This window comes from Ovis aries, chromosome 8, assembly GCF_016772045.2.
Source record: "Ovis aries strain OAR_USU_Benz2616 breed Rambouillet chromosome 8, ARS-UI_Ramb_v3.0, whole genome shotgun sequence".
Taxonomy (NCBI): Eukaryota; Metazoa; Chordata; class Mammalia; order Artiodactyla; family Bovidae; genus Ovis; species Ovis aries.
Genome location: NC_056061.1, coordinates 11,401,380 through 11,416,806, shown reverse-complemented (window position 1 = coordinate 11,416,806; position 15,427 = coordinate 11,401,380). Strand labels below are relative to the sequence as shown.

Here is a 15,427-nt window from a genome sequence, read left to right as displayed (position 1 = left end):
TCGGGAAATCTATATCTGCCATCACTTGCTAGCCATGTTCTTAATATTTTGAGCTGGCTTGATTTTAGTGGAAAGTCTAGCTAATTGCTACTTAATGTTAGGTCTGTTTTATTGCTGTGGTTTTATTTTAAAGTATTTATAGAATATAAATATTAGAGTCCCTTCAGGAAATTATTATTCAGTAAGAGAAAGAGAAAGATCTTCCAAGTTTTCAAAGAAATAGTTTCCATTAAAAACAGTATGTTTCCCACATAATAATGGTGGAGTCCTCACTGGGCTATATTCAGCAGCTGGTGAATACATTCCTCTCTGAGATTGCTAGGAATTTTGTGAACCCGTTGGTCTGGGCACAGACTTTCAGAGTATCAGAAGTTGATTCACTGGGATAAAAGATGTGGCGGACTCGATTATTTTAACTGCTTCATGTCAGTTAATGTCTGTAATATTGATTTAATAAAAGACCAAACAGGATGTGTGAGTGTTATGTGTCTAACACAAAAACAAGTGTACATTTGTATATTTACATAGCATAGGTGAATTTTAATTCCCTTAATGATTTAAACATTCATATACAAAAACATCAAAATCATCAGATGATACACAGTATTTCAACAATAGAATATATATGTGTGTATATATAAACATGTCACTCTTTCAACAAATTATTAGTCAAAAATAACAATGGATGACTATGCTAGACCTCTGTTCATCCAGATATCATTATTTAAGAATGTGTACAAGTACGTATGCAAATATTGTATGTATACAATTGTATACATTGTAAGCATACAAATATTTCTGTATACAAGTATTGTACTTATATGTACAATAAGTAATCATATTTATTCAAGCAACTTTTAATATTTTGATGTTGTACCCAATAGTCCCAAGTTGCCCAAATGGTTCTAGAGATCTTAACTATAGTCACTTCTGCCCTAAAAGATTTAACTTAGGAATAAATAAGAAACATTGACTTTCAACATTTTCTGGGGTTGAATCAATAAAATTTGAAAGAGACTGCCAAGTTATTCAAATTTTTAGTATTAGACTTTTCTTAAAGTGAATATTGCCAAACATTCCAGAGGAACCACGGAACTTCTTTTTCTGTGACCAAAACATTGCATTAAACTTAAAAATGATTCTGTAACAATGAAGTCTCAAGATATGATAGAAATTTGCTGTTCTTACTTAGGCAGGAAAAAAGTCTGCGTTTTCTCTAAGTGAATTGATAACTGAAGTAAATGGCACCTAGAAAACTTAGTGTGTGTGTGTGTGTGTGTGTGTGTGTGTGTGTGTATGTGTGTGTAAGAGAGAGAGAGAGAGAGAGAGAGAGAGAGAGAGAGAGAGACTGAGCCTTGTAGCGTGCCAGATCCTAGTTTCCCAACTGGGGATCAAACCCATGCCCACTGCATTGGGAATGCCAAGTCTTAAGCAGCAGACCACCAGGGAAGTCCCCTAGGGAAGCCTTTATTATATTATTTTGAATGATTTATTTCATAATTAATGAGGCATCCTCAGAATGTATGTGATATAAAATCTGATCTCTTTACTATATGTTCATAGCTGCAGTTCATTTAAAATCAATTATTGGGCTTCCCTAGTGGCTCAGATGGTAAAGAATCTGCCTGCAATGCAGGACACCTGGGTTCAATCCCTGGGTTGGGAAGATCCCCCGGAGAAGGGCAAGGCAACTCTCTCCAGGCTTCAGCAGCATGTGAACTGAGAACTTCCAGATGTACAAGCTGGATTTAGAAATGGCAGAGAAACCAGAGATCAAATTGCCAACATTTGTTGGATCATAAAAAAGCAAGAGAATTCCAGAAAAATATTGGCTTCATTGACTATGTCAAAGTATTTGACTATGTGGATCACAACAAACTATGGAAAATTCTTAAAGAGATGGAAATACCAGACAACCTTACCTACCACCTGAGAAACCTGTATGCAGATCAAGAAAAAACAGTTAGAACCAAACATGGAAAACAGACTGGTTCAAAACTGGGAAAGGAGTGAGTCAAGGCTGTATATTGTCACTCTGCTTATTTAACTTATATGCAGAGTACATCATATGAAGTGCTGGGCTGGATGACTCACAAGCTGGAATCAAGATTGCTGGGAGAAATATCAATAACCTCAGATATGCAGATGACACCATCCTTATGGCAGAAAGTTAAGAGGAACTAAAGAGCCCCTTGATGAAGGTAAAAAAGGAGAGGGAAAAAGCTGGCTTAAAACTCAGCATTCAAAAAATGAAGATCATGGCCTCTGGTTCCATTACTTCATGGCATATCAGTTCAGTTCAGTCGCTCAGTCTTGTCCAACTCTGCTACCCCATGGACTGCAGCACACCAGGCTTCCCTGTCCATCACCAACTCCCAGAGTTTATGAAACTCATGTCCATTGAGTCGGTGATGCCATCCAACCATCTCATCCTCCGTTGTCCCTTTCTCCTCCTGCCCTCAATCATTCCCAGCATCAGGGTCTTTTCAAATGAGTCAGCTCTTCTCATCAGGTGGCCAAAGTTTTGGAGTTTCAACTTCAACATCAGTCCTTCCAATGAATATTCAGGACTGATTTCCTTTAGGATGGACTAGCTGGATCTCCTTGCAGTCCAAGGGACTCTCAAGAGTCTTCTCCAACACCACAGTTCAAAAACATCAATTATTCGGTGCTCAGCTTTCTTTATAGTCCAACTCTCACATCCACACGTGACTATTGGAAAAACCATAGCCTTGACTAGATGGACCTTTGTTGACAAAGTAATGTCTCTGCTTTTCAATATGCTGTCTAGGGTGGTCATAACTTTTCTTCCAAGGAGTAAACGTCTTTTAATTTCATGGCTATAGTCATCATCTGCAGTGATTTTCGAGCCCTCATGGCATATAGAGGGCAAAAAAATGGAAACAGTGAAAGACTGTTTTCTTGGGCTCCAAAATCACTATGAATGGTGACTGCAACCATGAAATTCAGACACTTGCTCCTTGGAGGAAAAGCTATGACAAACCTTGACAGCATATTAAAAAACAGAGACATTACTTTACCAACAAAGGTCTGTCTAGTCAAAGGTATGGTTTTTCCAGTAATCATGTATGGATGTGAGAGTTGGACCATAAAGAAGGCTGAGCACTGAAGAATTGATGCTTTTGAACTGTGGTGCTGGAGAGGACTCTTGAGAGTCCCTTGGACTGCAAGGAGATCCAACCAGTCCGTCCTAAAGGAAATCAACTCTGAATATTCATTGGAAGGCCTGATGCTGAAGCTCTAATACTTTGGCTACCTTATACGAAAAGCCTACTCATTGGAAAAGACCCTGATGCTGCAAAAGATAGAAGGCAGGAAGAGAAGGGGATGACAGAGGACCAGATGATTGGATGACATCACCAACTCAATGAACATGAGTTTGAGCAAACTCTGGGAGATGGTGAAGTACAGGAATACCTGGCATGCTGCAGTCCATTGGGTTGCAAAGTCAGACAGGACTGAGTAACTGGACATGAACAACAACAATAATGGATTCCTTCTGCATAACAATTACAGTAGATTCCTTCTGCATAACAGATACAGATTAGTATTTGCATTGGGGCTTTAGAAGGGAATTAAAGTAAGACAAGGGCTTCCATTGCGGCTCAGCAGTAAATAATCCCCCTGCAATGCAGGAGTTTCAGGAGACACAGGTTCAGATCCCTGGGTTGGGAAGATCCCCTGCAGGAAGGCATGGCAACTCATTCCAGTATTCTTGCCTAGAGAAGCCCATGAACAGAGGAGGCTGGCAGGCTACAGTCCATAGGGTCATGGAAAGTTGGGCACAACTAACGCTATTTAGCATGAACATACAAAGTTGGAAAAATCGTTGACTTACACTTAAACGGTTAAAGAAACAAACTTAGATTCCAATGCTGCAGTTGGTTTTGTATATCATAAACACTAATATAAAGTGTGTATTTTTCAAATGCACAGTACTGTTTAAAACTCCATGTTCTGGATATTTTATTTAAAAAGTTGAATTGGCTTTCATGACAAGAGCCTTTAGGAATGGTTGCATCAGTTATGCATTGTAAGTTTATCAAACCAAGAAACAGTAGGAAGGTTTGTTTAACAGCTAGAGAAACTGAGGTCACTTACACAGATAGTGTCGACAGCTCAGACACTGAAAATTGGTCTGTTATGCATTAAGATATATTCGTCATAGTTAACTTTCATATACAAGTTAAGAAAAGATACTTTCTTCTTTCCCAATTTCAGGAAAAGTCATACAAATTTCACCATGTATTTGATGCATCATAACCAGAAGGTCCCAATTTAGAGTTTCCATGAATTCTGCCCATTTTTCACTTTATATTTATCCACGTTACACATCTAAAGTTTGCTTATATGTACATAGGTTGGTTTGCTCTTTTTTAGTCTCTGAGTCATGTCCAACTCTTTTGCAACCACAGGGACTGTAGCCCACAGGCTCCTCTGTCCATGGGATTTCCCAGGCAAAAATACTAGAGTGGGTTACCATTTCACTTCTCCAGGGGATCTTCCCAACCGAGGGATCGAACCCACGTCTCTTGTGTCTCCTGCATTAGCAAGTGGATTCTTCACCACTGTGCCACCTGAGAAGTCCTAAATAGACTGGTGTCAGGCATCAAGGAGCTAAGATCTACTCTTGGATCTAAACTATTTGTCCAGTAGCTTACAGCATTTCATTGAGTTCTTAGTCTGGGGTTCCAAAATAAGTAATTGTGATAACTTCTGTCCTTACTAACAGTAATGTCCATGCTTGTATTATCTGTTTATTTACTGATTGCACTGAGTCTTTGTTGCAGTGTCCAGGCTTCTCTAGTTGTGGCGTGTGGGCTCAGTAGTTCCTCAACCAGTGATCAAACTCAAGTCCTTTGCTTTGGAAGGCAGATTCTTAACCACTGGACCAGCTAGCGAGTCCCTCCGTGGCTAATTTAGCCTTCTGAGATGCATGCTTTGAAAGCAAAAGTGATATAGAAATACAAAGTATTACTGAAATTGGTGTTGTTTAGTAGCTAAGTTGTGTCCAACTCTTTGCAATCCCATGGACTGTAGCCCACCAGGCTCTTCTGTCCATGGGATTTCCCAGGCAAGAATAATGGAGTGGGTTGCCATTTCCTCCTCCAGGGGATTTTCCTGACCCAGGGATTGAACCCACATCTCCTGTATTGACAGGCAGATTCTTTTCCACTGAGCCACCAGGGAATCCCTATTACTAAAATTAGCTGATTATACATCTTTTTCTCTTCCTTATTTGGACTACTATTCCTTCTTTTGGCATCTTTGGCAACCTCCCCCTTTCAAGATGTCTTCTCTAATTAAAGGACTCCCACATTCATCTCTAGGAACCATCACAACATTAAGCTCCATCTACTAAGCATGACTACTTGGATATTTCACAAAATCTGCAAAATCAAAGACCCCCAACCATGTTTATATTTGTAGACCTTCTTATTCTGTGTACCTTGCCCTTCCCTCTAACCGCAGGCTTTTATTTAGTAGTCCCTTTCCATTCTGTTTACTGGCGAAAATGCAAAACACAAGTTATTTTATGTATTCAGTCCACATTCTGTTGCTCAATATATTTGATTGATGCCACCTCCCAAGTATCCTTGGAATATGAATCCCTCCCTTACCACATTACACGACTTCTGCTGTATTTTAAGCTTTCATCTGTCTTTTTACCTTGATCATTGCTTTAGTCTTCTAGTTTCCATGCCTGCCAGGGAAATTTCCCCTCTATAATAATACAGATGTGGTTATATCACTCACCAGGTGTAAGTCCTCCAAGTCTACAGAATAATTTCCTTGGGAGAGCCCACAAGGGGTTTTGTAACCTAGATCTCTCCTGTGCTTCGAAATTGTCTTGATATGCCTTATACCTGCATTCACTACTAGTTCAGCATCAGTTGCATGGAACTCGTGCCAGTCTCCTTGATGGGAATTAATGTGGTGTTCCCATCTCCAGCCCCACCGTGGCCTCTTACATACTGCTAACTTCGATACATTTTCCAAGATTAAGTTCAAACGTTAGATATTCTTTGAAACTTCACCACCACCAATCCCTCCAGTGCTCATATAAAATAATAATACAAAACATTGTTTGAAAAGAAATGATTCAGAAATAGAAAGTGAAGGTATTACAAGAGTGGGGGGGGAAATGAACAGCATGACAAGTAGAGTTCTATTTTCTCTGTTAGTATTATAAGATTTTTAAGGCTGAAAGGGTTGTTACTATCAATCCAGACCAAAGTTTTCTGTGGTTTCCATATAAAAAGTAAAAACTCTTCCCTTAAGATGAAGTTTGGGAAATTTGTATCCAGTTGTGTAATACTAACTGCATAACTTGAGTGATCCTTATACAGGGTTCAAGAAAGCAAAATGTCATGATACTCAACTATAAAAGAATCTAGAATCATAGAATCTGAACTTTGTAGTCTCGATTTTTTTCTTACTTTCCACAGCATAATACTTAACCCCTCCTGAATAAGTAAAGTTTGCCATTATTTGTAGCTGCCCATGTTCAAAATTCTCTGATTGAAAACAAACAGGTATTTTCTTTGCCAGTTAGAACAATTACATCTTTGATTTTTCAAAACTATGTTGTCAGAACCTTGCAAAAGCAGATCAAAGTTGTAGGTATTAAACCTCATAATTAGAAAATATCCTAAATGGCTTCGCCAAAGTAATTAACACAGTGTGGTAGTGGAGTGAAGAAAACTGGGGGAAAGAATGCTATTTTGTCAAAAGCTTTTGTCTCAAAAAAGCAAAATATGGGGAAAAAAAAGAGTAATTGTAGTACCATGTGTGAGTCGAATGTGCTACAGTTCATCAGTAAAAGTTTTAAAGAGGGGGTTGAGCGAGATCACTGTAGCACATTTCATAATTTGGGGCTAAATTGTTAATCCTGGGATGCATACAGAGATCTCTCTTCCAGAAGTTTCCAGACATTCAAAACCCAAATTTTTAAATAAAATATATTTCAAAGTATATCCATTTTTGAGGCTCAGATCATGTAAATCATGTTTATTTTTTGTAACTATTTAACCTTATAATTGACAAAAGTTTCAAGGGGCTTAAACTTACACTTGTGTTCCTTCAAGCAACTGTGTCTCAGAGACAGAGAGACACATTGACATGGACCAATCCAGTCCATCTTCATTGAAATACAGTCACTTGCTTCCCTGAGCTTGAAATGACTTTCTTTCAAACTGGAGGTCTATTTTTCCAGGGATAATTTTTAGGAAAGGTTTTACAGGTTTTTACCTACAACTATCACTTTTTGAAATGGATCAGTTTGATTCCAAACACATGGAGTTTTCACCCCCTTTCTTTTTTAGGGTCTTTCCCTGATTAAAATATGTACACATTTTCTGTAAGTCTCCAATACTGAAGTTACTGGCATGAAAAATGACTCTGTTCCTTGGAAGGCAGTATTCGCTTACAAGTCCCCCAGGTCCTGTAATGTCTAAACCTCCTGTGCCACTTTATATGTCCGCCCCACCCCATGGAGGAGCATGTACAGGAAAAGCAGACTTCCCTTCCCCCACACATTTCCTCAGTTTATTTACAAAATGTCTTGGAATGAGAATGAGCTGCTTGTGGTTCCTGTGGCTGATTCAGGGATGGTTTCCTCCAGGCAGAGGATGCTGGTCAACTGAATGACCTCTCAGCAGCTAACCCGTGCGCCCCTGTGGTAAGGCTGATTGGGTTTATGCGTACCCCTTCTAACTAAGCCTGATGGGATTTGTTTTTGCAGTAAAGGACTTTGCAATAATCAAACATCACTGTGAAGACAGACTTAATAATTGAAGGTCCCTCCCACTACCAACAAAAGAGAGAGAGACACAGGGAGGCCTTTGCACTCTTGTGCATCAGCCCTACTTCTATTAGGGTCAGGATGATTCCCTTCTGCACTCCTAAAGGGACAGTAAAGATGTTAATATTGTATTTGAGTAGAGAATACATTAGAAAAAAAATCATCCCAAACACTAGCTACATGAGAGATGCCCCTCAGTCAGCAAATTCCATCTGCTCACACACAGTGTCTATAACCAGTTAATAGTCATTAAAAAAAGGTTTAAAGTTATGAAGATCTCAAGTAAACATGAATCTTCCAAATGTTTGTTTATATTTGTTCAGACTTGCTAATGAATTGTCTCACCACGTATGTTGGTGACTCTCAGAAATCTTGGAATTCTCAGGAACATGTGTAGTAGCAGCCCTTAGAATGGACTGGTCATGTCCTCACCAAATGTAGATTTCACTTAAGTAAATGAAAGATGAGGGCCCCAAAACTATGACTTCTCTCCTAACAGATCAAATATTGAACACAACTTATAATAAATATTATTCAGTATTATAAATACTTAGTATGATCCATGTGGAACTACTGGTAAGGTAAATCATTTTCACCATTATATAAATTTCAGCTGGTAAATATCATGTGGGCAGAAGTGATTCAGGAAAGCATTGGCAAGGAGTGAGGTGCTAAATCGCTACAGAGCTTCAGAGTCAATTTGCTTTGAATCAAAGAGTAAAATTGTGTTTTCTAATACACCAGAGTTTGAAAAAGATATCCTAGAAAGTTAAATAGTACTACAGGTCGATTCCATACAATAAAGCTAAGAACTCAAGTGTGGATCTTGGTCTATGAAGAGAACTCCCTGTTTGGAAGTCATAAGATTTGAATAGGTTTTAAAATATTACTGGTACATTCATGCTGGAAGTAACATTATTTTCTGATATCAACTCTAGTAATACATATGCTAAACATATTTTATCTGAGTTTAAGGTCCATCGTTTCCAACCATAAAATATTCTCTGTGTGATACTAATTGTTCTATATACAAATAAAATCTGCAGGAGCAGTTAAAAAAAAAAAAAAAAAAAAAAAAGAAAGTAATGTTCCTTCTCCAGTTAAGTCCCAATCTATGTTGTCATCCTTATTTGAAGACATTAGATACATCCACCACATACATGAAAAGCAAAACTAATATGTACTGATTTCAATGAAAGAGCACAAAATTCTCATCTCTAATCTACTGGGACACTAGTTCAGTAAGCATACTTCCACTTGATTTATATTATCTATAAATATTTTGAGGCAGTATATTCTTATTTTTCAAATGCTCACATTTTTAAAACTTTGAAAGTAAATACAATGTATGTATCTATTCAAGGGAAACACCAGATCACAGAAAAGAGAGGGAAAAATTCTGAACTCATTCACCCATTACCACCAAATTGCAAGCTAATAAAAGAACATGTGTATCCTGCCCAGAGAACGTCATTGAACTTCTATATTTATGATTTAACTGTTATTTTTGTCTTTCTACATTTGTCCCCCCAGTGCATCCTAACGTCAGTCAAGGCTGCCAAGGAGGCTGTGCAACGTGTTCAGATTACAATGGCTGTTTGTCATGTAAGCCCAAACTATTTTTTGTTCTGGAAAGAATTGGCATGAAGCAGATTGGAGTGTGTCTCTCTTCATGTCCAAGTGGATATTATGGAACCCGATATCCAGATATAAATAAGTGTACAAGTAAGTGCCTAAACAAAATTATGTTTTTATCTCATCCTTGGGGGATGGCATCACTGACTCGATGGACATGAGTTTGAGCAAGCTCTGGGAGTAGGTGATGGACAGGGAAGCCTGGCGTGCAGTCCACAGGGTCGCAAAGAGTCAGACAGGACTGAGCAACTGAACTGAACTGACTGGGGGTACTTTCCAGATATGAAACGGCCTCTAGCATTTTTGTAATATTCAATGTTAAGTAAATAATAGTCTTTACCTGACAATTAGACTAAACCATACTTGAACTTAGCCCTCAGGGCAGGAAAATTTTCACTACTCTAAAAAATATTCCAGTTTTGAGAGGTGTTTTTTGTTGTTGTTGTTGTTTTTTTTTCATTGTAAAAAACAAAACTGAGAATGTGGTGATTATTCATTGAACCTGTATAAGAATATGGCAAGCACCAATGCCATCTGGGTTCCCACTGCTATCATGGAATCCAAGTATTTAATGACTCAGTAATTCAGCTATTCTTGCTTCAAAAAGGATTCCATTACAACAACTGAAATATTGACTTATCAGTTGGAATTAAGTGTTGGAAACACTCTCAGATCACCTCTCTTGTAGACCCTGAAAGTCTTCTCTCCACACTGTAGACTGAGGAACCTTTCAAAACATGAGTTAGCGCACGGCACTTCTCCAGCATACACCGCATGTGGCCCTGTTTTTCCTCTCCAGATTCCCTCCTATGACTGCCCCTCAGTCACTTTGCACAAACTTCACCGGCCTGCTTGCAGGATTTTCTCACCTCAAGGCTTTTGAAATCATTGTTCCACACTCCCTGTCTGGTAGTTTGGAAAGCTCTTTGCCCGCACCTTCACTTGGCTGGCTCTCTCCTTTCATTTAAGATGCTGCTCAGATGTCATCTTCTGAGAGAGGCGTTCCATGACTATCTTATGCAAAATAATCAACCTCTTCCCCTTACCAGTCATTTTTCGTATCTTCTTCCTACCTTTTATGTGTGTCTTAAGTTTTTTTTCTAGAGCACTTGTCACTCTGGAAGAAATCTGAAACAGACTGCCTAGTTTCAAAGACCACTGTGTTCCACGGTCTTGAGTTAATGACACAACCTTTTTGAGCCGTAGTTCCCTTATTTGTAAAATGAGAGAGTAGGGGCTACCTCACTGGGCTGTTGTAAGGTTTAAATGACTTAATATTGTAAAATACTTGTAGCAGTGTGTGACCCACGGTAATCACCATGTAAGGGACAACTATCATTATTGATCTCCTCTCCCTTCTTAGAATATAAGCATCATGGAGAATAGACTTTCCCTCTCTTTTCTTTGCTGCCATCAACCTGTATCTAGAATGGTGCTTGGCACACAATGGGCAATCAAATATTTGGTGCACGAACAAAGGAATCTCAAGAGCAGCGTGAAGGCAATATTGTAGAACATTCCATGAAAGTTCTAATAAAACATTTTTACTATCATTTAGTAGAAGTAGACATGCAGTCTTATAAGCATTCTTGTCAAAATTTTTTTTCACAAGGCAATAAGAACAACAATTTTGAAATCAATGACTGATGTACATCAACTAAATGATTATGGAGGAATCCTGAATTCTGTTTGGCAAAATAGTTTTGAGGCTGTGTGTTTAACACACAAGTTGCAGGTGCCAGTGTTGTAAGCATACAGAACTGGACCCACAAAATAAAATAGTTAACTCACAATAATGGAAGTGTATTTCTCTTTTCTTTTTTTGTTTTCAGAATGCAAAGCTGACTGTGATACCTGTTTCAACAAAAATTTCTGCACAAAGTGTAAAAGTGGATTTTACTTACACCTTGGAAAGTGCCTTGACAATTGCCCAGAAGGGTTGGAAGCCAATAACCACACCATGGAGTGCGTCAGTATTGGTGAGGACTTAGGAGATTTGAGAAACATCAGAGCTGATAGCATCAGTCTCCGTGGAAGTGCTGCTCAGAATCCTGCCTCACAAGAACCCGAGGGGTTCCTCTTAGAGGCTTACTCCCTCCTGTACAAAGATAACATCCTAACGGGCCTTACTCAACATGTATTACAGTAAATTTAACACCTGTGGTTGCCCCATTATTTGTTAGGAACTGTCGACAACTCTTTCAACTATTGTGATATAGACTTATTTTGTATCATTATTTAATGAAGTTTTACTTATAGCAATGTATAGTATACACACACATACTTCCATATATATGTGTGTGTGTGTTACAAATTTAATCTTGAACTACATGTCCACCTTAGGTTAAGAGTTTCCACCTGGGTCTAATGTCAACCAGTGACCAAAGTTATTTTCCAAAAGGAGGAAACATATTCTCTGGATCCAGCCCATTAATACTCAGTAAATGGATCAAAGATTTAAAGAACTGGATACGATAAATCACATTTTTAAAAATCACACTTTTTTCTCTCATACTACTTTGCTGAAATTCTCTGCTTGCACAGGTATTCAGAGACAAGAAGAGGATTTGGGGCTTACTCAAACTGACAGACGGACACAGTCCCAGGGTCTGATTAATTGCAGGCTGAGTTTCTTGGAGGGGAGGTTCCTCAGACAAGTTGTTTGTCTAAATAACGGATCACTGTCAGGCTATATTTTCCCTCTTTTAAATGGTGGGCAGCTACTACAGCTACAAGTTTGATGAACAGTTGGGGAGCAGATGCTCAACCAAATGGGGAAACAGCATACTAAATCTCAAAATCCCCTGGGCAAGGGCTGCAAGAACCTTTGATGCTGCAGCGATGTTGGCATATGCACGCCAATGTCCCCTTGATTCAGTACAAGATAGTCTCCAGGACACCCCTGGGGTCCCCACAGATAGATCCATTAGAATCTAAAGTACTGGAGTAATAACTCTAAAGTGGCGCTTTAACCATTTCAGATCCGTAGGAGACTTTTATTTCTAAACAAAGTTTGTGTAAGAATGAAACAAACAGATGATATTTTAAAGATAATTTCAGAAGCATCTGGGAAACAACTTTCCTGAAACAGCTCGTGGCTCAATTTGGTTGGGTCTTTATTTTTTTCCCTCTAGTCAATAAAAACAGAAAAATAACTTAGAAATTGAGTAAAAGGTACATGAGAATGCACTTCACATTCATCTCTCTGTAGGTCCTGAGGGCTGATGATTAGAGGTAATAACTTCCAAACTGTGGAGAAAATAGGAAACAGTTCTGTGGAATATTCAGGGACAGAAATTCAGAATGAGTTTTGGAAAGTTAGTGGTGTTGCTCTACCTAGGAAAGGGGTAAATGTTTAGACTTTATCAGTTGTAGAAGGTGTAGCATCAGTCCTTCAAAGGCCATTCATCTTAAATCTGTTAATGCTTTCCTATCAGAGAGAGCATTTAACATCTGACTGTGGGATTAGCTGTTAAAGCTTCCTGGTAATTTATGCAAAGTAATTTACATAAAGATTGGTAACACAATTAAATTTAAGAAATGTATATATTTTAGAATAGGGGTTAGCAATCTAATGGCAACCCACTCCAGTACTCTTGCTTGGAGAATCCCATGGAGGGAGGAGCCTAGGGTAGGCTACAGTCCATGGGGTCACAAAGAGTTGGACACAACTGAGTGACTTCACTTCACTTAGCAATCTAAAAGCCATCTGGTGAATCTGGCTCCTTGAATAGATCGGTATAAATCAGGGGTCCCCAATTTCTGGGGTCTAATGCCTGATGATCTGAGGTGGCACTGATGTAATAATAATAGGAATAAAGAGAAAAAAAAAAGTAATGCACTTGAATCATCCCAAAACCATTCCCTAACCCCTGGTCCATGGGAAAATCGTCTTTTGTGAAATAGATCCCTGGTGCCAAAAAGGTTGGGGACTGCTGGAATTGACCTCTGACATAGGAATAGGCAAATCAGCTGCTTTAGTCCTCAGCTGGCTTTTGTTGCTTGCTCCCTAAGGCATGCCTCCCATTGCATGCTATCTGGCCTACAAGCAGTGTGTTGGCCATGCCCATGCGTTTACCTCAGAATTTCATGAAAAATGGTAACCTGCTTGATGATCACAAAGAGCTGTTAAAGGCTGTTCCTTTAACAAATCTGAAAACTAGAACCCAGTGAGCTGAAACAGTGATCTCGAGGACGCAATGCAAATCACTGTCATTGCTATAATTAGTACCTTGACTCTGGCTCTCTAGGACAGAGGTTGAGGGATGTGTCTCGTCTCTCCCTTTGCTAAAATCTGCACCGTATGACTTGTGTCTTTTAGATTTTAAATTGAGAGAGCACGCCATAAACCAAGAAAACACTACCCTCATACAGAGCTAGGGTGAAAGACTTACATCATACATATCCACTTCTCGTGGATGGCAGGTCAAACTAAGCAAAAATGTCAAATGAACCCAATCTTTCAGTAGGCCTGTTACTTACCCTTTGTGCTCCAAATATTTGCCTCTTTTCTGCACTGTCATTCTGCCACTGGCATCGCTCTTCTGAGACAGCTGGTGTTCAAGTAATCATAGAAGGAAAGCACCTAGCTCCAAACAGTGAGCAGTGAAGGATATGGCCTTGCTGCATTCCCTCTGGAGCTATGGAGTCAGACAACAAGAATGAGACGTGAATAATGTTGTAAGACCATTACTAGTGAAACATTCAGTTGAACTTTTCTCCATTTCAAGAATCCTTTTTACAGCATTCCAGGCTGATGATTCAACCACACCATGACCACTTCCGGGGACAAGGAGCTAATTACATTTTTGAGACACTTGTTTCATTAGTGAACAGTCAAACGTTTCCAATGTTAAGATTATTCTTAATGGAGAATATAGAAGAAAGGCAGAGTTGAGCAGTCCTGTTTTTTCCTTAATTACCTCTTAACCAAATAGTGCCCCAGACCTACACTGTTCATTTAATGACCTGAATATTACTTAAATCACCCTTTTTTTTGTCTTTACATGTTCAACAAAGTTGCTGTTTTTTCCAAAAATACTTTTTGCACACAAACATTAAAGGCTTATTTCTTATTCTCTCAATATTTTTTAACTATCTTATTGTATTAGAGCCCTTTATTGTCTGAACTCGTTAGTTATGAATATTTTTCCGGCTGTCAGTAAAATTTCGCTTTTAGAACCATTCATCATCTGACTGAAGCTATCTATGTTGTAATTTTTAAAATCTGTTTCTCTGAAGTCTAGATATGCTTTTTGCTAGAGCATCTTTGCTCTTATACAAAAGCACTAAAGTTTGGGTCATTTCCACATCATATAAGTTTTTTTTTTCTAATTTAGTACTCATAATTCTGGCGTTAAATGAACACTAGACAAAGTTATAGCTCACAAACTGGATTTTTTTTTCCATTTACTTTCTTGGAGGTATTTTTATTGGTGTATACTAAAGCTTCCCTACGTTTTAATGAGTAATATTGGGATCAGAGATATGACCTTAACTGGCAAGAGATTATGATGTCATTAAATGATTTGGCTGCTCTATTCTTTAGCCAATATTATAATAGTATAGCTGAGCATGAAGACTCTTTTGAAAGTGGCTCAGTAAAGTTCATAGAAACTTAAATTCACATCCATTTCCACTCAACTCTGTGTTGCACTCAGATATCTGAAAGTAACTGAAAAAAGCATGTGAAAAAAATGTATTATGAATGGTTTTAAATTTCTGAAACATTTAAGTTATATTTCTTGAGATTGTGCAAAAAATAGTATTCTGCTCTGAAATAAGGATTCTTTACATCAGAAGCCAGCAAAAAAGGTTACTGGGAATTTGTTTTTGTAGAAAGAAACTCTTATATCATCTGAAAGGGTTACTGTTGCAAGTCATTTCAGTTGTTGTAAGTCAGGAAGTTTTATGAACATAAATATAAGAATATCACCTTGCAGGTACATATTTTTATAAGTGCAAAAA

At 38.4% G+C, this 15,427-nt stretch overlaps 1 protein-coding gene across 1 annotated transcript in view; it reads left to right on the top strand.

Moving 5' to 3' along the window:
* Positions 1 to 15,427, top strand: part of RSPO3 (R-spondin 3) — a 94,660-nt gene that overhangs the window by 29,663 nt on the left and 49,570 nt on the right. The window contains exons 2-3 of the mRNA XM_004011136.5: positions 9,359 to 9,550; positions 11,293 to 11,439. Of these exons, the coding sequence (XP_004011185.1) occupies positions 9,359 to 9,550; positions 11,293 to 11,439 (339 nt within the window). The remainder of the gene's footprint in view (positions 1 to 9,358; positions 9,551 to 11,292; positions 11,440 to 15,427) is intronic.